The 23,210-nt window shown below is 50.3% G+C and overlaps 1 protein-coding gene across 4 annotated transcripts; it reads right to left on the bottom strand.

The window, feature by feature from the left end:
• Positions 1-170: 170 nt before the first annotated feature.
• PITX2 (paired like homeodomain 2) lies at positions 171-20,311 on the bottom strand. 4 transcript variants are annotated; one of them, XM_027543829.1, is made up of 5 exons: positions 20,044-20,205; positions 16,135-16,190; positions 15,533-15,670; positions 3,961-4,166; positions 172-1,432 (listed from the first exon to the last, which is right to left on the bottom strand). In XM_027543829.1, the coding sequence occupies exons 2-5, from the start codon at positions 16,178-16,180 to the stop codon at positions 869-871; spliced, it is 954 nt and encodes a 317-aa protein (XP_027399630.1). In that variant the 5' UTR covers positions 16,181-16,190; positions 20,044-20,205; the 3' UTR covers positions 172-868. The 4 variants fall into 4 exon arrangements, with proteins under 4 accessions (XP_027399632.1, XP_027399629.1, XP_027399630.1 ...); XM_027543831.1 differs by lacking the exons at positions 15,533-15,670; positions 20,044-20,205 and adding an exon at positions 16,539-16,553 and having other exon boundaries at positions 171-1,432; XM_027543830.1 differs by lacking the exon at positions 15,533-15,670 and having other exon boundaries at positions 20,044-20,311.
• Positions 20,312-23,210: the final 2,899 nt, after the last annotated feature.

Below are 23,210 nucleotides of genomic sequence, written 5' to 3'. Positions count from 1 at the left end.
TTTTTTCTTTTGAGTTTCTGATGAATGACTATAATTTATTTCTACCAAATTTAAATAAGTCCTGCTGCCTTGTGTATTTAACTAGGCAGGCAGAGGGAACTGGTTTGTTTAGGAAGTAGTGACTGAGAAACCCTGGCCAGGTGACAGAGGAGGGCAGAAAGAATCCAGACCAATTTGTATGCAGTATATTTTACTCCCATGAAATAAAACACATTTTTTTTTCATATTTGCTGAAAAGTAAAACAATAATATTGTACGAAATGTTATACACAGGGTAGGTTGTACATAGCAGTTTCAGAAACATCATTGCATCCACCAGAGAAACTATTCTAAAACTGATATTCACACATTTTTTTATAATAATAATATGTTAGAAACATACAGTGTGGCATTTAGTATATACATTCCTTTGCTCGCAAGCGAAAAATCCTAATCGCTTCTGTATAACATGCTTTATTTTAAAGCCTAACCTTTAAAAACACTGTTGTGATATTACTAACAACTGCTTTTTATAAAATTAATTTGACATTTCGATATATATACATCCTTTCAGTCATTTTAATGTTAACAATGCTAAACTTAAAAAATAACAAGCTTATAGTAATGTTAAAATGTCATATCCAGTCAAACATTTGTGTGTCCTCGAAACTGTTGGAAATACTTTTAGTGAAAGATGTCAGACGTTGAGAAAATTCCTTTGAAATCAAAGGAGCTCTCTTTAATTCAGTGGTTTCCTTTTCTCCCTATATCTTCTCTCTCTCTCCCTTTCTTTCTTTAGTGCCCACGACCTTCTAGCATAATTCCCAGTCTTTTAAGGGCAGAGCTGCCCCATCCACGGTCCTAGGTTCCCCGTGCGGTGGGGCGCGGCTCACACGGGCCGGTCCACAGCGTACTGGCAAGCACTCAGGTTGGATGCCGGGTTCTGCACGCTGGCGTAGCCGAAGCTGGAGTGCTGCTTTGCTTTCAGTCTCAGGCTGGCCAGGCTCGAGTTACACGTGTCCCTATAAACGTACGGAGGAGTCGGCGGCGCGTAAGGGCAGGCGGGCGTCGGCACCGCGGAATTCAGTGAAGGGCTGCTCAAGTTGTTCAAGTTATTCAGGCTGTTGAGGCTGGAGCCCGGGACGCCGGTCACTGCTGAGGGTACCATACTGGACGACATGCTCATGGACGAGATGGAATTGGGCGGGGAGAACATGCTCTGCGACGACAGGGGGTTGACGTTCATAGAGTTGAAGAAAGGGAAGCTCTTGGTGGACAGGGAGGCCGAAGTGAGGCCCTTGGCGGCCCAGTTATTGTACGAATATCCCGGGTACATGTCGTCGTAGGGCTGCATAAGCCCGTTGAACTGCGGCCCAAAGCCATTCTTGCACAGCTCGGCCTGCTGGTTGCGCTCCCGCTTTCTCCATTTGGCCCGGCGATTTTTGAACCAAACCTGGGGATGGAGGGCAAGGATCGAACAGACGCCACAGATCGGATTAGCAAAACCTTGCTCCCGGAAAGCACTAGCAATCCCTCCTCCGATACATAAGTGTACACCCTCGCCGCCACAAGTTTCCTCAGCCGCCCCCACCCACCTCCCCTCCCCTGCGCCCCAAGCTGCCAGAGCCCCGTCCCAACACAGAGGCCCCGACCGGTTCAGGCTTGCGAGTCCGGCCTCTGAGTCGCGCCACAAACCCCAGCTCAACGCCAGGCGGCCTGCGGGTGGCGTGTTCACTAACCCCGGTCCTCCTCAGGGGCCAAAAACACTTACTGAAAAATAAATGCGGAGCAGCGGGCTCTCTGCCCAACCCTTCGCCGGCCACCTTGCAAACTTGCTTGCATTCCAAAGCCACAGACCCAGGGATGAGGACAAGGGGCTGGGAGGCCCGTGCTCTCTCCCACAACCCCTCCTCCCCTCTGGGATCTTCACTCCCGCCCCGCTACTCCACAGAACGAGCGCCCTCATCAGGCACCCGGCCGCGACCCCCTTCCTCGCCTAGCCAAAAGAACCAAATAAAAAGCAAAAGCCCACCTCCCCGACAGCTCATTAAACCCCATAAGTTTGGCATGTACATCTCCGGGAACCCTGAGCGAGTCTCTCCTACAGCCTTCCCCACCCCTCGCTCCGCTCCTTCACACTCTACGCCCACCCAGGGCAGGCCCGCGCGCCCGGCGCTGCTCCGGCCCGGCCTAGTTGCAGGGCTTTGCCGGCGGTCGCCCAGCCCGGCCAGCCCCCACCCGCGTCCGATGGCCCAGACGCAACCCCGTTCTCAATCCACATCGGGCCCGCCCGTCGCCCCAGACGGCGGCTTTTGTGTATTGGAGTGAGGCCTGGCTCGAGATTTCCGAGCTGACACCGGTGATGTTTCACATTACACATCTCAGCCAGGCCCAGACGCCTAATCCGCTTTTTTTTTTTTCTTTTTCCCTTTCATTCTCTATTTCCTTTTTATCCCCCTTCCTCTTTGCACCCGACAGCTATAAAAAGCAAGCTTCATTCCCCACTTGGCTGGACAAGCAGCGGCCTAGAAGGAGGCAGGCGGAGGGAGCGAGAGCCCAGCGCAGCGGCGGCAGGGGACTCGCGAGGGACTGCTGAAAAGCGGAAGAGGGTGGGGTAGGGTTGGGTTTTTCCAAAGGGTTCCGGAGACCCCATAGATTGTTTTCATTTAAATTACTTGCCTTTTCTACCCTGGCCGCCTAAACTTTGCCCAGGCGAGAAGAGTACGTGCGAGGCCCGTTCCCCAGAAGCGCAGGAAAGCTAACGAGAAACTGACCTTGCGCAAAAACCACGCGGCCCGGGCCTGAACATAGGTCTGCGCTGTTAAACTAAAACCATTTCCAACTTCATCCTGGTTCCTATATCCACTAGCTTAGCCTCATTCCCTACACAGATGCCACTCAGAGACTGCCTTCCTCTCTCTGCTTTGGGAGCGCATTTTGGTCTATTCTTTTCATCAATAGTGTTATACAGTGTTTTCTCAGTTCTAATTGGGGGCTCTTTTTCCATCCAGAGCTTTTTTTTTTTTTTAAAACAGCAAAACCTCTGGATCTTGCTATGTGTTTTCTACTTCCAGAATCCTAACAAATTTGGAGTTTTCCACCGACCAGCACAAACCAGGATATTGCTACCGTGTAATTTATTTAAGTTCATTTTTGCCAATTCATTAAGCACAGATTTGCTACAAAGGTAAGCCTTTTCTTTAATAAAACTATTATAATTGGGAGGAAGGGTGTAACAGTCTCCTGAGAGAAGATAAATAAACCAAGTAGAAAAGTCTTTCTTCTTTTTTTCTTTCTAAGAGGACAGCAGGATAGCAGTTCTGTGTTAAAACTGCTTCCGCAGATCACAAAACCGAGTATAGGGTGTGGGAGACAACTGAGTGGCAGAAAAACCGCAAAGACCTTGTGATGAGGGTGAGCCGAGTAAAGAAAAGACCCGGCTAGGCCGGGCACGAAAGTTCTCCAGGGAGGGCCAACCCTTGCGTGTCTCAGGCGGGTTTTCCTTGTTAAATGCGCGCAGGTCGGAGCCTGTCCTCAGCTCCCGGCCTGGGAGGGATTTTATTAGCGCTCGTCTGGCGAAAGCACACCGGGAACACAATGCCCTGTGCAGCGGAATGCACGCGGCCCCGTTTGGGAGCGCGCTGTGTTAGGGGGCGGTGAGCCGGGGCCGCTCCCGGCGCCTGCTTCAGGCTCGCGGCTGGTCTCGGAAGGGGGAGCTGTGACCTCACAACTGGGGCCTCCGCGAGGCCTTCTGCCTTTGCAAAGGCACCCACCCGAGCTCTCCCGGACGGGTCTGCCTTTCACCCTCCCTCCTGATCTACAGGGCCGGCACCCCAGCAGCGCGCTCCCCGGCTCCGTACGGGGTCCTGCCCGGACTCGTGCTTCCGTTAGGTTGGTGACGGCTCTGCCTTTCGCCCTCCCTCCTGGTCTACAGGGCCGGCATCCCAGCAGCGCCCTCCCCGGCTCCGTGCGGGCTCCTACCCGGACTCGTGCTTCCGTCAAGTTGGTCCACACTGCGATTTCTTCGCGCGTGGACATGTCCGGGTAGCGGTTCCTCTGGAAAGTGGCCTCCAGTTCCTGCAGCTGCTGGCTGGTGAAGTGAGTCCGCTGCCGCCTTTGCCTTTTCTTCTTGGACGGGTCTTCGGCTCCCACGTCCTCATTCTTTCCCTGCTGGCTCTTATCTTTCTCTGAAAACGAAACACAGAGGTCCCCGTCAGCATGCCCACCTGCTGCCTGCCAACGCCAACTGGACCAGGCGGCAGAGGCCAGAGCCGGGCTGTCTGGCGGGGGAGGAGTGTGCGAGCCGCCGCTCCGGGCCACGGAAAGCGCTGCGTCTGCGGGGTGTACAGACGTGAGTGTGGGTGTGCGCGCCCCATTTCCTCCCCTCCCCCAGCGCCGCACGTTTTATTTACATGTTTATCTCACTGCTACGGCACATTCATTTTTATAGCCTGTGCTTTCAAGTGTATGTATGCGCTTCTGAGCGGACACATCAAATCTCTCGGGGCACCCTCACGCGCGTGTTTTACAGAACTCCCCCGGTAGAAAGCTCAGATATCGATGCGGTTTCCAAAGGCTAGGAAAAGTACGCTTTGGGATTCGGCGAGGCACCAAAGTTCCTCTGCCCTTTAGAAGAAGAAGAAAAAAACAAAAACAAAAAACGCCCGTTCTTCTGAGGCGTAGTTTCACAACTATTTTTCTAACAAGCGGAGCTTATTCGGAGCTGAAAGCCGAGAGAAGAACAGGGACCGCATAAGGGTTGGGGAGGGCGGGGGGCGGGGGGGGTGGGCGGCCTCTGAAGGTCTAGAACGGAGATGCTGGGATTTTTGTGACCCAGAAAAAGGAAGGGAGGTCAGGGTCGTAATGGGGGGAGAGGGCGGTGCAGAACGACTCGCGTGGTTCGCGCCACCCCAGCCGGGCAGTCAATGCAGAGCGAAGGGACGCGGGATACGTACAACCCTGGCTCCGGAAGTTCTGCGGGGAGCGAGCCGAACGACCACTCCCACCACGCCTCCCCCAGGAGGGGCCGACTTCCTCGGGGCCGCGCGGCGCCTTACCTGCGGCCTCGGGGCTGGGGGTGTCAGAGATGGTGTGCACCTCCAGCCTGTGCTTGGAAGAGTCCAGGGAGCGGGCCTGACCGGGAGCCAGGACCGAAGCCATGGCCAGCGGCTGAGGATGGTGACAAGAGGAGGACGAGGAGGCGGCCAACAGCTTGGTCCCTGCTGCTCGGTGCTCCAAGTGCAGCGGGCCTTTCATGCAGTTCATGGACGAAGGAGCGCGCCGCCCTACGAGTCCTGGGTTGCTGCCCCGCCGAAGCCCCGTGGCCGCCGCAGCCGCCTGCTCCGCTTCCCGTTCCAGGCACGGAGTTTCCTCGCGGTGGCCGCCGCGGGCGGAGCCGGGAACACAACCCGCGCGGAGTCCTGGAGCCGAGCCGCCCCCCGGCTCCTTGCGAAGGCTCAAGCGAAAGGATCCAGCGGCCGAAAGTCAGCGGGTCAATGGAGAGACATGGGGATGTGGGTAGGAGAGAATGGTTCGGAGCGTCTTTGGGGAGCAGGCTTCCAAGCTCCAAAGCGAAACAAGAGTGGGCAAAGACCCCTTTCTTCCCTCCCTCCCTCCCCCTCGTACCCCTCCAATAAGGAAAGCTAACGCCGTTCGCGCTCTGCCCGCCCCCCGCGCGGCAGCCCTGACAGCGAAGTGTCAAGAGTGACAGGGACAGGTAGCTGATATTAGATCTCCCGTGGCGGCGGCGGCGGCGGCGGCGGCGGCGGCGGCGGCGGCTGCAGCGGCGCGGGCCTCTGGGCGCACCCTCCGCGGTGCGCACACGCACACCCCCTCGGGCAGTAGAGCTCGAGCCTGGCCTCGCCGCAGCTCAGCTCCCAGCACCCAGACGAGCGACGGACCCGTTCTGCGGCTCTAAGCTTCCCTGTTGGCCTAACATCTTAAAACCAGAGGCGGGCTTCCTGGTGCCGAGACGTCACTCGGCCGTTGCCCTCCCCAACCCTCCCCGACCCTCCCCGCCTCCGCCTCCTCCCAGACCCTTCGCCGGCTGGAGTGACGTGGCTCCATACCAATCAGGAGCCCCCGAGCCGTGACGGCGGGCCCATCCTGTCTGCACCTATCAGATGTGCGGGGCCGGGCTAATACCTCGGTGCGCCCGCAGAGTCTACACCCGCCGGCTCCCGGGAATTCTGCTCCGGCCCGGCCCAAGACGATCCGGCTTTTAGTTTTGATGGGGAGGTGGAAAGACGAGGCTGGGAGTAAAAAGCTCTTTGGAAAAAAGCGGAAAGGTCGAAGGCTGAGGGGTACAAGGATCAACAAGGCAGGCACCCAGCACCCCCCTCCCCTTTTGCGTCTCACTACACTCATTCCCTACCTAGAGGTGTTTTTCTCCCCCTGCAAGGAAAGGAGACATACTACTTAAAACCAGAAAAAATTTAAAACACCAACAAATCATCTCTCCGATCTTAAATTTTCCAAACAACCTGTCAAGTGAATGCTCCAGCGCTAATCTGAAGAAGCTTTACTTTAATTGCAAAGAAGACAGAGCCCTGAGAAGAGAGGCTAATAAATTAGAAATCAGAAGCAAATGGACCCGTCAAAAGAAAATTACCTTGACTTTAAACGAACAACTGTTTGGTGGTTCACTCTGGATTTATACAAGAATAAAAAGTCGCCTCAGATCACGTTCTCTGTAATGCTTATTAGTCCCCAGACAGAAAACACACAATAGAACAGAAACCCTAACCCAGCATTTTCAAAATGCTGAAAGCTTATCCATTCTACTTAACGTTGATTAAGACACATATCCTAGGGCTTTCAAATTCCTTATACACTGTATTAAGCACCTCCTAACCCAACAGAGAATCTTGCTTTAAATTTGACTCTCTTGTTTACTTTATTATCAATCAGATTCAAATCCATAAAGCCTGTAGAATCAACAACTTTGAGCTAATTATATATAAAATATGCTTTTAATGAATTTCCGTACAATTAAGAATGTTGCCAAATAACCAATTTCAAGGATAATTTTGAAGTCATTTTCTATTCCTAGGGAGCTCAAGGCTGTCTTGAATTGTTGGAGTCCAAGCAGGCAGAGAAGTAGGCTGTGGGTGAAGGGCAAAAGCCTAGGAGGACACTCAACAAGGAAAAATAAAGCCTCGTTCATTTATTTGAGACAAAAGGAAAAAACACCTTTGGGGACACGTAAATCTTTATAGCACTATTTCCACAGAAATTAAAGAAATAAATCCAAAGATATTATTCAAAATAATTTGTGAAAGTCCTTTTGTCCTCTGGCTTAGGTCAGCTGAAGAGCACAAACTAATCTCCCCTGGGTTTCTGCATTGACGATTGCTTTATTGTGGAGTTAGTGTTATCATCCCTGAATGTGTATTTGTTTGACATTACAGTCAATGATTTGCAACACCAGTATGAGGTATCTTCAAAAAACTCCCTCCTTGTTCTTGTTCCCAAGATTGAGAAATTCATTCAGTTTGAGGCGGAGTGGATAAAGCGGACAACAAATATGTTTGTAACTTTTGTGTCTCTCCTTTGCCCTGCTCCCCCACCTCATGGTATCTGCAACCCCTCCCCCATCTTAAACAAGCTTGAGAGCAGTCCAAAGGACCAAATGAGAATTTTTTAGTCTCTGCCCAAAGTATCATCCTAGTGTAAGAAGATTTTAGCTAACAGGAGGAGCTTTCTTCATAGGAAGCTTTAAATCAGCGTTTCTATTTTTTTTAACCTTTTATTCCAGTTAACCCCATTCCATGCACACACACACCTGCTCAGAGCAGAACACATCCCCATGTGACAGGTCTGCATTAGCTGAGACTCATCCATCCAGCTATATTAGGTTCTGAAATCTTATCACTAAATTATACATATTACATAAGCAGCCTGTTGGTAAAGAAGGTTAAATTAATTTACATTCTGCTCATTATCGGGTGCTTAAATGACGCGTTTTATCCCTGAGATTTGGTAGACTCTCCTTCTCAGACCCCCCAGTGTTTCACCGAAGACAATGCTCTTACATTTGTAGTGGTTTTTAATCTGATAAGACTCTAATTTGCTTAAGTCTTTTAAATAAGGGTTTTAAATGTTTCTAGCCATTTTCTTATTGAATTTCCTCTAATTCCCTCAAGATCATAAAGTATATGCGTAAAGTAAATATCTCCTCCCACTGCACTGACAGCCGATGACCTATAACTAAGTCAATATGAATCCAGTTCTTTTCTGCCCAATATGTTTACTAATCATATTCCAATACCTTTTCTTAAACCTCGGCATAGCTACAGTCCCCACAACAGCACATGCTCATGCCTTCATATCACAAAGAAACTCCATCACATCAGAGAATGAAAGATTCTCCTCCACAGTGAACATACTCTCTTCCTTGTTTCTTCAAGTTTCAAATCCTGGAGTTACAATTTTTGGTGAAGGCTCTGAGTGGTTTTCAAAACTCAGAAGAGCTGAGAAGCTCCACAGAGCCATGTAGATTTCTAAGCCCATCTCTCATTAAATGCATGGAATTTTGATTTAAGCTCATTGGCTTTTTCAATGAACGGAACTTTCCTCAAGGCAAATACACACGTATGAAGGACCTAACCTAGACTCCAAAGTGGGTGAAAAACCCAAGGGCAAGTGGGAGCTCCTCACAGTGCCAAAGTGTAGGAGATGTTGCAAGTGCTGGTGATCAGCTTGAAAGCCCAAAAAGATAAGAATCTTAAACTGTATTGATTCACTGCAAAGTCAAGTGGCGAATAAAGAAAGAAATTATTTGAAGAACTCTGGTTAAGTGAAAACAAAATCATGCATATACCCCTCTATAGATAGAAATGAATGTACATAATATATCCTCCCCTCCCCCCCAAAGGAGCAGGGGAGGTATTTCTTTGCATTTTTCTAGCCAGAGGTTCAACTCCCTCCTAATCTTCAGATCACTTTACACATTGATACTGGGTGACACCCTGCCAGGCCCACCCAACATGTTCACTCCATGGTTGGTAGGGGTGCTCCAACATGACAAGTCTAGAAGAGGAAAAGCAAGTGTATAGTACAAGAAACACTTTTCAGTTAAAACTGTAGTGGTGGTGGGCAATTTTTAGATTTAGTCTACAAAAAACTTGTGGGTGCACAGGTCTGGGCAATATAGATGACAAAGGAGTTGAAAGTAAGGGAATCTTAGGTATGTTGCAAGTTCAACACTACTATTACATGACCTATCCCCCACCCCACTCTTTAGCTGGTTCTAGAAATTACTGTGGGACTTCCCTTGTTGTCCAGTGGCTAAGGCTGTGCTCCCAGTGCAGGGGGGTTGAGATTTGATCATTGGTCAGGGAACTAGATCCCACAAGCAACAACCAAGGCTCAGTGCAGCCAAACAAATAAATTTTTTTTTTTTTAAAAAAGAAATGACTATGTCTTCAGCAGCCATCACAGAAATTGTCATTCCAGAAAAAAAAAAAAAAAAAAAATCAGCATAGTTGGTCCAGGGAAGCTGCATGGCTGGGGTGGGCAGAGGACAGGAAGCGCAGTATGGGTTTGGTTTTTCCACTCAGAAGATATCGTTTTGATCAGGTTTTCTTGCTTATTCTTTCAAAGAAAGACCCTTGAGGAGGGAAATGTGTGACACAGGGTTAGGCATGTTTCTAGCTGGTATTTGCCACCGATTACCAGTCTTAAGGTCTTATTTAATTTCACACTCTTTAGTGTTAGTTGCACAAAGGCCCTCTGGCCATCTCGATGAGAGGGGTGAGGCAGCACCGCTAACCTCTCTGCAGCGGGCAGCAGAGATGTGAACTGGGACCCAAGCGAGCGACTCGAGACTCTGGGGGAAAAAAGTCTGTCCTCAAAGCCCATATGAAAGATAGTGAAATTAGATGTCTCCTTGAGCTGTCAAGCCATAGAGGGGTGGGAGTCTTGCTACGGTCCAGATTAGCTCAAGGATGAGATCCTGCCGGACTCAGCTCGAAGGCTTGTGACAGGCATGAGTGTGTGTGTGTGTGTGTGTGTGTGTGTGTGTGTGTGCATGAGCATGCAGTGTAGGGTGCAGAGCTCAGAGGGAGACCTTGCACCTTGCCCGAGAAGTGGCTCTGCCTCCCCTCCTTCCTCTGCCTGGCTTTTCTCTGCACACAAATCATGCTGGAAAGGGCCTCTTTGCTGTTCCCAGACCTGAGCCATGCAGCTGGAACACCCAGAAATTAAAGGTTTATTGTGACTGATCCACCCCCCCACCCCAGTTCCGTAAATGCAATTTTAAAAAGTGCAGGTTTGCAAAAAGTGGCAGATTCTTTCAGAATCAGAAGTCTGTAGAGGTACTGAGCAACACCCACCCTCTCTGGGTCCCTGAAAATGGTACCCATCTCTCTGTCCCTCACACAACCACGTCAAGTCTGTGGTAACTGGCTGGGGGGTTCTCTTCACCCCACACTGGCAGGGGAAGAGAAGAGCCAGAGATTGGAGGAAGCTCTGGGTCGTGTTAGTGGGGGTGCTACAATCACTAAGCAGGCACGCGGTAGTGCCTTTTCACAGCAGCCTGTTAATGCTACAGGTTTATTAGGTGCTCATTTAATCGCAGAACACAACTACACGTGGAAAAATAAAGAGAACGGTATACTTGTGTATGGGATACAAGAAAGACAAGGAATGAATAAACATCAATCTCTAGGTCCAGAGAGACAGAAGTGACATGGGACTAACTAAAGTCACTTTTTAAAAAACTGGATTGAAATGCTTCTCTCTTTTTCTCTATTTTTCCCCTCTCCTGCTCATGTCTGTCTCCCTTTCTGTTTCTCTTGTTCCCCTTCTTTCTGTCTTCCCCTCTCCCAGACATGCTGGTAGCTAACATTCAGCATTAGTTGTCATGGTGACCATAAATCACATAAATCCAAAAATACCCACCTATAATCTGAGATGAAGCTTTTATTTCCCTAGTGAAATAATATTTTAAAAGCTGTCAGCTGACCCCCCCCCCCAAAAAAAAGGAACCCACCTCATTGTAGTAACCCAAGTAATATATTACTTCTAAAGGTTTAAATTAAAATGTCAGCCTGTTAAAAACACGCTGGGAGAATCTTGGGCACTCTTCATGTCAGATCCTCACAGTGGAGTTGACTCCATCACTCCTGATCACTCTTTAACATGTATACATAATTTTGCCTACTACCTCTCCTTCTATTAATTTCTTCCATCCCCTCCCAACTACCTTAGTCCTCACCGATTGTCTGCCTTGGGTTGTAAAAGAATGGAATCTCTATCTTTTTTCAGAAAGGCACTTAATTCTTTGCCTGACTCAGAGGACCTCATATATTGGTCCTCTGTGATCAATCGCTTTTCTAAATGAAAAATGGGTGCCTTGGGGGGAAACGTGCTGAACTGGGCCACAGTGAAGGGTCGGGGGGTGGGGGGCTTTCTAGAGGAATTGAGAAGAAAGAAACGCAGAGGGAAGGGCTGGTGGGGGAGAGACAGAGTAGTGGAGTATGGAGCTGGGCAGCCAGGTTCTGTGGTTAAATCTAGCCCGGGAAAAGTATGCATATTCTCCTACTCTTGCCTTTTTTCTCCTGAGAGGAAACTTTCCCATTTGAAGACCCTCAGTGCAGGGTGGGAGGGAGGAGGGTGACGACCGCAGTTGGGCCTTTTGTCTTCCACCTTGGGCTTGTTGTCTTTTGCCTATCTTTGGATTATAGGGTATTCGCCTAGATGAAGAGCCATTAATTACCCATTCAGTCAATATTAGGAAGACGACAAAGCTTTTTACATAGGATTAAGAAGACATCAGATTGTTCCATTAGTATATTCCTGCTCACGAATAAGCTTTCGTTATACATTTCCTTTCCCCCGGAGTCGCTCTAACAACTGCTGCATATATTACCGGCGGGCGGTGCGGGTTAACTGCAGAGCCAGCCCTGCGCACCTTGGAGCGCGCACCGCGTCGGCGGCACCGAAGAACGCGACCGGTCAAGACTGCCTACCGCTGGGGACTGACTACTTTCGGACAATTTCCCCTCTTGGGGAAAACATATCCACACACACAAAGGAGAGGCAGCTCTGCGGATAAACTGCAGATTTGGCGCTGGGTGGGCTGTGAGTAGAAAAAAAAAAAAAGGAATGCTGTCCTTCCCCACGTCCGCTCTTCCTCACTCTCCTCCAGCACATCCCGGTCCCCTTCCCCCTGTTAGCACTAAGATTAACACCACCCTTTTAAATACTCCCCTTTCTCTCTGACCAAGCTCAGGTCCAACCGCCGCCCTACGCAGCACGGTTTTGCTTTTTGCTAGAGGTGGTCTGGGCTGCTTTTGTGGGTCTGCTTGTTAGCATTAAAGTCGTTTGGTAATGGCGTAGAGAAATCGGGTGACTTGCTTTGGGGGACATTAGGAATCAGTGGTGAATGTGCTTCGCGAGCACTTGGTGATTGAATGAATAGGACTCTGCGGCCGTTAAGGCGTCGGGGTTACCCCGGGTGCTCTGAGGAAGACGGAGAGCCGGCTGCTGCCTCGGGAGGCGGTGTGTGTCGCGGTTGGGGCCTTGGCGTCCTCGTCCCTAGGGAAGAAAGTGCGCGCACCAGAGGCCCGGGGCGAACGCTTTCAGCTCAACTGCTTTGCCAGAACGATTTAAAAATTAATCGAGTCGCTGGGGGAGGCCCGGGGAAGATACCCGCCCCAGGTCTGGTCGCGAAGCCAGGCGCCGGGACCGATCTCGGCAGGTCGGTGGATTACAGCCCCCAATCCAGGGTCACTACCCCGAAATTTAAAGGTTATTGGCAGGGGAGGATCATTCCATCCTCTTCCTGAAGGTCAAGACAACTTTTTGAGTTCTGCCAAACGGAAACTCGTTTTGGGACACCCAAAGAGAAGGAAAGCCAAGGACGTCTGTTCTAGGGAGATGTTCCAAGCGGGCCTCTGCCCCTTCTGTAAGGGGGCCGGGAAGGGGGGAGAGTACTGTTTAACGTGTCAACTCTTCCTCTCTTCACTTACCATACCTAGCCGCTCCTCTCTCCACCCTCTCTCAAACCTCTGGCTTTAGGAGGTCTTCAGCCTACTTCCTGCCCACTCCCGTTTAAGGGTTCGAGCCAGACGTTGGGTCATTCCAAAGGGTATCAAGAGAATGGGGACTCAACTGGGATGGTACACAGAGTAGGGGCCTCCAGGAGGTCGACCCTGTCAACTCAGAGAACGTTTTCAGTCTTCAGTGAGGACAGGGTGTTTGGGGGAAATGAGGAGAGGGTAGTGCCAATATAATAATAGGATATCATGGCCCTTTTTGAAAATCGCATGTCATTATAAACTTTTTTTTCTTTTTAAAAGCAAGTAAGCTAGTTTTTAAGAATCAAATAATCATAGTGACCCTAGTCAGTTATTTCGCTTAAAAAAAAAAAAAGCAAATAAAACCTATTAAAGAGTTAAGGAGAAAAAATCTTTTCTTTCTTTCTTTCTTTTTTTTTTATTTAAAGGAAGCTGTGGCTAGGAGTTTGCATACTCCATAAGTTAAATTTACTTATATTCATTAAGGGGACTCTGGCAACCTTCTTTCAGTGGTACTATGTAGCTTTGCCCCACTCGTGTGACATTTTTGGTCTACCCAATTCCCTAGAAGCCAATAACATCAAGATTTTCAGCATTTTTTCCTATCACGTGTCTCTTCTTAATTAATGGCATTAAACATGTTTGGGCAGCAATTTTCTTCTTCAGTTCAAAAGGCAGAAAACACACTATTGGCTGTGTGGAGAAGAGCCTTTTCCAGCACTAAAGTAATCCGGGCCTAAACGTAATGGTTAAGAAAAATCATTTATTATTTCTAGCTCTTTATTTACTTGCTAATTATTAAAAGCAAACACCCAGGCCCACCTGCCCAGGATGTGACTTGTGACTGACTGCAGCGAACAGGACTCCCCGGCTCTCCCCCACTTCTTGCCCACATAGGAAGCCCACATCCCACCTCAGACTTCTCGGTTAAGAGGTCCTAAACTCCCATGGTAACCACCTGTCCTCAAAACCATTCCTGGGGGCAATAAACAGGTAGATGCGTGTGAGAATAGGAAAAGACATTTGGCATCTCTCGGCCCCGAAAGCAGGAGAAATGTCAGCCTCGGCTGGGCGGCGGCCAGCCCGCGCTGTGCGAAGCGACATTGGGGAGCTCCCCTAGTCCGGCCGGAGCCAGGGCTCAACCAGCACAAAGCATTTTCTCCGGGAGTCATCGCTGCTCTTGATTTTTAACCATATCCCAAACATACTCCGGTGTAATAATTTATTTTTACGACCGATTATCAAACAGAAGAAGAATTTAACACAATCTTAATGACAGAAATCACCCGACGTTATCTCTGCAAGGCCCCATTTAACCCCATGGGGTTAATCCTGGACAAGTGAGCGTTTAACTGGCCCAGCAGGAGAACTAGCGATATTTCGCGGTGTCGAGGCCGGTTAGCTCCATACCACTTTGGGCGTTTTATTCCAACAAATGGTGCTTTTCTCTCCGATTCACTGGGAAGCCCAATGCGGAGTCTTTGTTTTCTTCTTGGCAAGTTTACTTGGCGGGGGTCCCAATTCGCCCCCCTCTAGCACATATTACATATGTATCTTTACATTTTAATCCAGAAAGTGGTGGTTAGGGGCGGAGGTCTGTGTGTGTGTGTGTGTATGTGGGTGGGTGGGTGGTTATGTCCTCACATTATCAAAGGTCAACAACCTCCTAAGAATAGGCACTTACTTATTAAGGAGCCTGGAAAACATGGAGAATAGACGAACGGCAAATTTGAGTTTTTCTTGTATTCCTAAGGAAAGGTTGTCCCTTCAACCTCCCTCCCCCTCACACACACACCCCTAAAGACCACGATTCAATTCAACTGGGTCTGTGCATAGAGGACGTTTTAAGTTTTACGCTTGCAGACTTCGAGCAGCAATAGCCCTTGACTCTTCCAGAATAAAACCAGACCATCGATCGCACCGCCAAAACCCAGACCCTGCAACCAGCACCACAGGTAGGTGGTGCCACCGGGTCACACACTCCATTCCCCCCTCAGCTGCTGCGCGCAGTCGCTGCCCTCCGGCTCCGTAGGGCTGTTGTCAGCTCCTCCACCTAGCCACCGGGGCGAACCTATGCTAACCCAAGCCTCGCGCGCTGGCCTTCAGCGGTAAACCCCGCACCCACAAGCCTGGGCGGGGCGCGGCCGAGGGCCGCCGGGACGGGGTGGGCCCTGCTGGTGCTGCATGCAGTGGGACGTAGTGAGCGACAGAGGTCGCTGTTGGACCACTTTTCCACTCCAGCTAGAGGCACGGAGGTAGCTCGGGGTGTGCGTACATCAGGCCACACATCAGGAGATCATCAGGAAAGAGGGAGAGGGAGAGGTGATGGGTCTCAGGAGTGCAGTATAATTTCGGGAAAGGAATTAACGTTCCTTGGACGGCTGCTTCCCGTCCCAACCCGAGGCCAAGTGTCTTAAGTTCCGAGCAGGCGCGCCCCGTCTGGCGGCCTCGCCCGCGTGCGCCTCACTCGAGCCCCGGAGGCCGGGAGGCGGGCGCCCAGCGCTCGGCCTGCGCCTCGCTCCAAGTCTTACCGTTGGCGCCGGGATGCTGCCGCGGGAAGAGCTTGCTGCTGGCCGCCTCTTTCCGGCTCTCCGGAGAGTCCGTGAACTCGACCTTTTTGATTTCGGAGTCTTTGGAGAAGAGGCATTCAACGGCCGCCGGCTGCACGCCTGGGCCACGCGCACCCGCCCCACGTGCAGGGAGAGAGACGCCCCGGACGGCGGGGGAAAGTATCGGGGTGTGGAAGAGAGTGGGGAGGGAGGCAGGAACGAGGAAAGAGAGGGACAAAGAGCAGAGACCCAGTTAGAGGAAAGAGCGGAGGACGGACCAGTCTCCGGGACCGTCTGGCAACCCGGCGCAGGGCGATGTTCTGTCTCCGCGCCTCCCGGGCTACCAGCGGCTCTCGCGAAAAGCAGGCCCGAGGCTTGGAGACGCGGCGCGTGGTTCCCTCCCCACCCACAGCCCCCCACTAGGAGAGTCCCCCGGCGTCCAGGTTCTGATTTCCTTCCTGCCCTGGCCGGCCCCTCCGGGAAGTGCCCCTCGCGCGGCCTCGCTATAAGACCAGTGCCCTCTCGCCGCCCTCGCGTGGCGCGGTCTCAGGTCGGGTGACCCTGGCAGAAGAAACGACTCTTACCTAATTGCACACACGCCGACACTAGTTTGCGGCAGTTGGTCTCCATTCCCCGTTACCTGCAAAACAAGAGAAGGAGGCCCGTGAGAAGCGGCGGCGGGCGGGCGCACAGGGCTCGCAGGAGGCTACCTGTGGGGCAGACGACTTCAACACAAGCCATCAGGCGCCTCTCCATACTAGGTTTCAGGAGTGTTTCTCGGACCTGGCAGTCTCTGGCAGCACGAGCCTGGCTTCATCCCCACCCTTGCCCCAGGTCCTGGACGTCTGAATGTTTACCAAAGTGTGTGTGTGAGGGGGTGGGAGTGTGTGTGTGGGGGGAATCTCTCTACAGAGCTGCCGCCAATGGGTCCAGGGGCTCTTGGCCGATAAAGCCGCGTTCTGGGAACCCAAGCTGTGGAACTACTCACAGGGGTGCCTGTGTCAGGGGTTAAAAGCCCGTCTGAACACGAGGACAAGCTTAGGGGGGGGGATACAAAATTTTGGTGAAGAGGACTTTCTCCGTGGGGAGCTGTGTGCGAAGGCCAGCACAGCGCTTGTCCTTTAGCTGAAGCTCAGTAAACATTTATAGAGTGTTAGAGTCAAGTTGTTCCTGTCCTAGATAGAACCCCCCCCACCCCCACCCCCCACCCCCGCCTCGATTTTCTGTAATTCTGAAACAAACAGGATTCCAAGGCCTAGGATGCTCAGAGCGGACTGGCTTCGGGCCTCTCTTCTATCAGAAGCCACTTTTCCATATTTAGCCACACTTTCCCCTGGAGATACTCACCCGGTCATTTATTTACCCAAAAGTATGATTTAAGATCGCAGAGTAGGGGAACCGAGGTGGAGTGAGTTAGATTGAGGAGAGCGGGCAAACGTCCCCGGAGCGTTTATTGCCCGCCAAGGGTAGAGAAATAGCTCTGAGAGAACGGCTCCCCCCAGTTCTCCCCCTTCTCTTGCCCGGCAAACCAAATCTTTTTTTAAATTTCCAACCACAACGCAGCGAGCCAGGCGTTTAATGCGCGCCCCCTTCTCCGCCACAGGCAAACCGGGAGAGGTGGGTGGCAAGGGGGCTCTGTCGGGGTGGGTAGAAGAGCGGCGGCTGCTTTAAAGACAGAAGAAAAGAATGAAGGTCCCAGCTCCCCAGGCCCCTCGGATCTCGGCGCCTGCCTCGCTCCACGCTAACCAGGGTACGCCGGCGGCGGGAGGGCACCTCTCGCACGGATCCAGGGCTGGGGCTTCGGGCGGGCGTTTGCCCGGTTGTTCGAGGGGCAGAGGTTGGGCAGGGAGCTGGGGGGGGAGGGTCTGGCTTTGGCCTAAGTCGCATTTCTAGGTTCCTCGGCCTCTCCTGGAAGGAGCCGGGACACAGGGGCCTCGGGCCAAGGTCGCTGCCTAGCGCAGCGGCCTGGGGATCCAGGGGGTGGGGCTCTCCAGGCGGTTCCCCCACCAGCCTGGAGACGCGGGTGGACACGGGCGGGGGCTCTGCCGATCCTGGCGGGCTCGGGGGCCCAGAAGTAGCAGTTTGGCGGTTCCAGATTTAGTGATTCTGCAGTAAAATCACAGGATTAGTCCCTGATTGAGATGTCTGTTCGTGAGATATTACAAAATTCATTATCACAGCTTTCTACTAACTCGATATGAAGTAACACAGATGGGATTTTATTAGTCCAGACTTCAAATGTTTACTTATGATAATTTCGGGGAAAATTTGCATGTCATCATCATTTCGATAATCTTTTTTTTTTTTTTTTTAACTTCTGAATTGGCTGCATTATTAGCCGGTAGCCAGAGCTTTGCAGATGGTAACCGCAGATAGTTTTTATTTTTAAAAATAGTAAAATCTATAAAAGAAAAAGATCGGATTGCTCAGTGTAAAGTCAGTCGATTATTACACATTCTCCCCCACCCCCCCCCCACTCCCACGCTTCAGTGCTGAAGACCAAACAAAGCAATACAAAACAAATCTTCAAGAACTCCTCTCTAAAGACTGAAAAGAAGGTCAAGGCATGTTCCTTAGCTCACTCCTACATGTCCTTGTGACTTGGGGATTTATTTTGCAGTCAAAATGAGTCCTGAGATTTGCACTTTTTCCCCCCTCATATAATGACCAAACCTGCTAGATGAATTGAATCTAAATAACTGGGGAAGGTAATTTTTTAAAAGAGACCTCCAATTCCCTCCCGTCTGCTGATCCTTAAACTTGCCCTGTCAAGACAAGTCTTACAAGACAAATTTGGCTGCCAGATTTAGAGAGGGGCTTCAGTGGCTAATCTCACAAATTAAGATGAGCAACTTTTCCTGTTGGAAAGGTGTTCTCACCCCAAAAGTTCATGTCCTGGTTGGAATGTATATGCCAGGCAATCTTGTTTTGGTCAACTTGAGTTTTCTATTGTGAGCGCACTAAAAAGCACAACACAGCTAATGGGAACACCCTGAACCACACTGGCTAATGCAAGCAGGCAAGCCCTAAGAAATAGAACAATTTGCTTAAAAATAATTTCTGATGATTGCCATAAGATGAAATTGTAGGAATGAAACATAGTCCTAATAATTCCACATCCTTTCACATTTCCCTCCTTTCCATTCACATTGTTATCCTATAACAAAATCTTTGATGAAAGTTTAAAAATAAACATGATAAGAACATATGTTTTAAATGAACTAAATTAGTGAGATTAGTCAGTAAATTAATTTGCAGTAGGTAATCATTTAAGGAAATTAAAATACTGCTTAATGCAGTTCTGTATTTTAGCAGTTTAAGCCTTCTTTTAAACCAATTAATATTGGTGATTTAGGAACACTTGGGGACAAACATGCTCAACTTGAGGAACAAAGCACCTGAATAATTTAAGTGTTGTTTTGCTGAGGTAGAGCAAAACATTCCATACATGAAGTAGCTATTTCATTTTTAGGCAAAGTTTGACTATTGAAACTTTGGATGCTTATTTTATGTAATATCAACAGAAATCCTCAGCCTATATTGCTTATGTGCTTTGTTTCCTTTACATAACTGGTGTTTGTATTTTTAGATGGATTTCCTCCAAAATGATGTTAAAAGCAACATTAATTCTTATTAATGGCCTAAAAAGAATGTGAGGAAATATCTCTAATCAAATTAATTTTTCATAAAGTATTTTAGGATGTATGAACTCCAATATTATTTTAATTCATGGTAGTAAAAGTTTAAAAAATTTTTAGTTTAATAAGACATATTGCTTGCACAAATAAAATAAAAATCACAGGACCCTATGATGGTTTGACATCTAAATTGCTACGGAAAAGAAATCATTAAATTGTAATAAAAAGAGGAACATATTTCTAAGATTTAGAATCATAATTTTTCCCTTACTGGATGGTTGGAAAATAGTCGTCTCCCCTGTATCCATTTAAAATGTATCTCCCAAAGTGCAAGATTGGAGTTGACTGGTAATCAATTTAAAGGATTTATAATCCGAAGTAATTGTGTGAGCTTGGCATTCAGGCCTGGCTCCCAGGTAATTCGCTTGGGCCTGAGAGGTCACTAACTGCCAGTTAAGATGGAATCTTTTTTCCAATTGGTAACAATGGGAAGGGGGCTAATCTTTCAGTAGCTGAAACTTTGTACCCGGCCCTTCATCTTGAGAATGCTAATCCTCTGTCTGAGGATTTGTCCCTGCAGTGTTGGCACCAAGATTTAAGGGAAGATACCTCCTTTTAAATGCCAGCCATGGTCTCGCTTCCCACTCGACTTCAGCACCCCATAGATTGTTAGTGTCTGTGGCTGGGGACCAGAGGAACAGGGCTTTGCAAGGTCTGTTTGCCAACTGCGTTACCTCGGGGGGAAGACAGCCCCCAAGAGCCACAAATCACCTTCGGAGAAGATTCTCCAAAGTGGAACAAATTTCCAAACTCGCATTATCTCACATCCCTGCGGGAGAGACGGCCTCCACTTACCCGCTACCGGGAGAGAGCTGCAGTCTGCGCGTCCCGCCGCGTCCCGGAGAGATTTCCAGCGAACCGAGACGCGGACTGCACCGCCGGCGCCCGAGAAGCCCGGGCCGAGAGGACTGCGGGGCTCCCGAGGGTGCCAAGTTCCGATAGGGGTCCAGGGGCGCGCAGCGGCCTCCGGAATCTAGCCGTCACTGGCAGTTTCTTTGCGCTCTACTCCAGCTTTCTCGCTCGCTCTCGCACTCTCTCTCCCCTCCCTCGCTCTCATCCCTCTCTCTTCCCTCGGCTCCGACTCAGTGTGGGGAGTGACGTGACGTCAGCAGAGATTCCACCAAACTCCACTGCACAGTGGCGGGCGCGCGGGCGGGCGGGCGGCCGAGCCGGCAGCGCGGCGGGCGATCAAGGAGCGAGCGCGGCGCTCAGGAGGGCGAGGGGGGAGCCAGCAGGGGCGACGGGAAACCCGGCAGGAGCAGGAGGTGAAGGCCCGCGGGCCCAGGAGCCGGGAGCCCGAGGAGGAGCCCGGGGAAAGAAACCAGGCGAGGGAGCCGGGCAGGGCGCTCAGACAGGAGCGGACAGAGCAGCAGGCGCGAGCACTCCCACTGTGGAAATGAGGGCAAGAAGGGAGGATGGGAAGGAGGAGAAGAAAAAGGATTCTGCGCCAAACCAGGAGCTCTCATAAATCAGAGGGGAAGGGCAAGAGCGTCGGGGAGACGTCGGGGAGAAACGTTCTCCTGGAGAGAGAGAGAGAGACAGAGAGACAGAGAGACAGAGAGAGAGAGAGAGTGTGTGTGTGTGTGTGTGTGTGTGTGTGTGTGTGTGTGGAAACCCGGACGGGGAGGGAGGCAGGGACAGAGAAAGTGGCCTAAGAAATGGAACAAAGGACAGTATGCCTGGGTTTGTTTGGGGGCGAGGCTTGTAGGGTGTGAGTTTGATATGCCTGTGTGTGACCTTCTTTCAGGCCTTGCAAGGGTGAGGAAAGAGTTCATAGATACCAGGGATTGCGGAGGAAGGCCGGAAGCTGGAGAGAAGGTTGCGGGATGGGGTGAAAGAGGATGACAGCAGAAATCTGGAAAAGTGGGATGAGCAGGGGGTCGGTGGGATGGCTGGGTTTGGGAAGAGGGTAGGAGGGAGACAGCTAGAAGGGAGCTACCGGCTTGTCCTCCGCGGAAGGCCCAGCACAGCCGGCGGCGACACCATGTCGAGGTCAAGGCGAGTGGACCCGGCGCACAGCACCCGGTGTCTGCGCGCAGGTGGGCACGGCCGCGTACTGACCGGTGTGCACCGAGGGATTGCGCTGGACAAGGCTCCGGTGCTCATGGAGTCTAGAATTTCCTCTGCTGTACTTACACTCAACAAGTTCACTCCGGGTCACGGCTATCTCATTTTTTAAAATGACGAGGTTAAGGTTCCTGGCGGGCATGGTATTAAATTGCAAGGGATGGCAGTGGGGGTGGGAAAGGAAGCTCCCCTCAAATCCACATTTGCTCCTAAAAATCGAAGAACGTGTGAAAACAGAAGGGTAAAAACAGAAGGGGCATTTGCCCCTCGCTCTCCGAAGCGTGCCCTACTTCTAAACCCTGATTTTCTGATTTCTTGACTCCAGCAAGGGCTTGTGTTTTGGTGGCCAGAAGATATTTTCGCTGTACCCCGCCTTTGAGTGGTAGGACTATAAACACCAGTCGCTGGAAGACCAGGTGGGAAGGCTCTGCCAGGCAAATTGGACAAAGTTCTTTCAGTCTCTAGGGCATCCTGTTAGTGTAGGTTTTTGGAAAGTGTGGGAAAACAACCACAGCTCCTGGTCCTATATTCTCATTAATATTATTTCCTGCATAGGAGCAAAACTCAACCAGGCCCACCATGAGAGAGGCCCCCCATCTTTGGGTCTCAGGAGAGGATAAAATCCCCTCTAAAAGTTGTATTGCTCTTCCTACATCAGTATACCAAATCTCGCAATTTTAAGAAAATATAATGACGCCAGGAGAATGTGTGTGAAATATATACATCTTTGAAAGCCTGGTGTTTAAAATAACCCAGGTCACCATATAGGTGCTGGGCTTTCCCTACATTTGGGAGCTGTCTGGAATATGTTATGTGTTTTCTTGAATTACTCCGTGTTTTGAATTCATTTGAGTTAGCAGTAAAAACAGGCAAACAAACTTGCTCAATTTGTTTTGAGTGCTAAATCCCTTCACTTTGAAATAGCTAACAGTCGACAGATGGACTCATTTTATGGAAAGGGTTAGCCTCTTCAGCCAGGAAGAAAACTGACGAGAAGTCTAGATTTTTAAGCCATTTCTAACCTCCACATAACATCCGTGAAAACTCAAACTTTCTCTCTTTACTGGTGGAAATTCAAGACAGTTTTATTTAAGGGGAGAGAAATGAGGGGGAAATGCCCGCGTGCTGTTTTTACTTTTATTTCCCCTCTGTCTCGGAGGATTTCTATTTCTGATTTCTGAAATCGTGCTGAGGCAAGAAAATCAAATTTCTCCCAAGTCCCACGACTGAAATCTAAGGTCACAACATATCACATAATTTAGTCCAAGAAAGACATTTTCCTCTCTACCCATCAAAGATTTTTTGCCGCCTCCCCAGACCCCTGAGTTATGGTTTAATGTCTGCCTCCTTCTTTTCTTTTATTTTTATAGAGATTAAGAGACGCTCAGAGCAGAACAACCTTGCCTTCATCTGGAGGCAAGGATGGAGAATCTCACGGAAAAGTGGGGAAAGAGTGAGAAAACCAGAGACAGTCGGAGACGCCCGGGGAGACAAGGGAAAGAGAAAGGGACTGCGCTGGAGAGACGCGCAGATAAGCGCGTGCCACCCCCTCCCCCTTTCAGTATTCCGAGGTTTGCAAACCGGGGCTGGGATGGAGGGGCTCCGGGAAGCTCACACTCCCCTCGCCCCCCTTCTGTCTGGAGTCTCGCCTGCCAGGGGCTAGTTAACCCCAGTCCCGGCCGCCGCAGACACCGCGCCGTGCTTTTGGGTCCTCGCCTCGCCCAGCGCCAGTGCAGCTGAAGTGAGCAGCTGGTGGGAAATGCAAATGGCTCCTGGAGAAATAGAAGATACAGAATGATTCTCATTCCCTCCTCGAGTGTGTGGAAGGAGCTGGACATACGTTTCATGCTCCTAATCCTTCTTTTACATTTTTAGTCATACTCCTATTAAACAAC

The sequence above is a fragment of the Bos indicus x Bos taurus genome, chromosome 6 (genome assembly GCF_003369695.1).
Source record: "Bos indicus x Bos taurus breed Angus x Brahman F1 hybrid chromosome 6, Bos_hybrid_MaternalHap_v2.0, whole genome shotgun sequence".
Classification (NCBI taxonomy): Eukaryota; Metazoa; Chordata; class Mammalia; order Artiodactyla; family Bovidae; genus Bos; species Bos indicus x Bos taurus.
The sequence above is the reverse complement of the archived record's forward strand: the minus strand, read 5'-3'. Positions and strand labels throughout refer to the sequence as shown.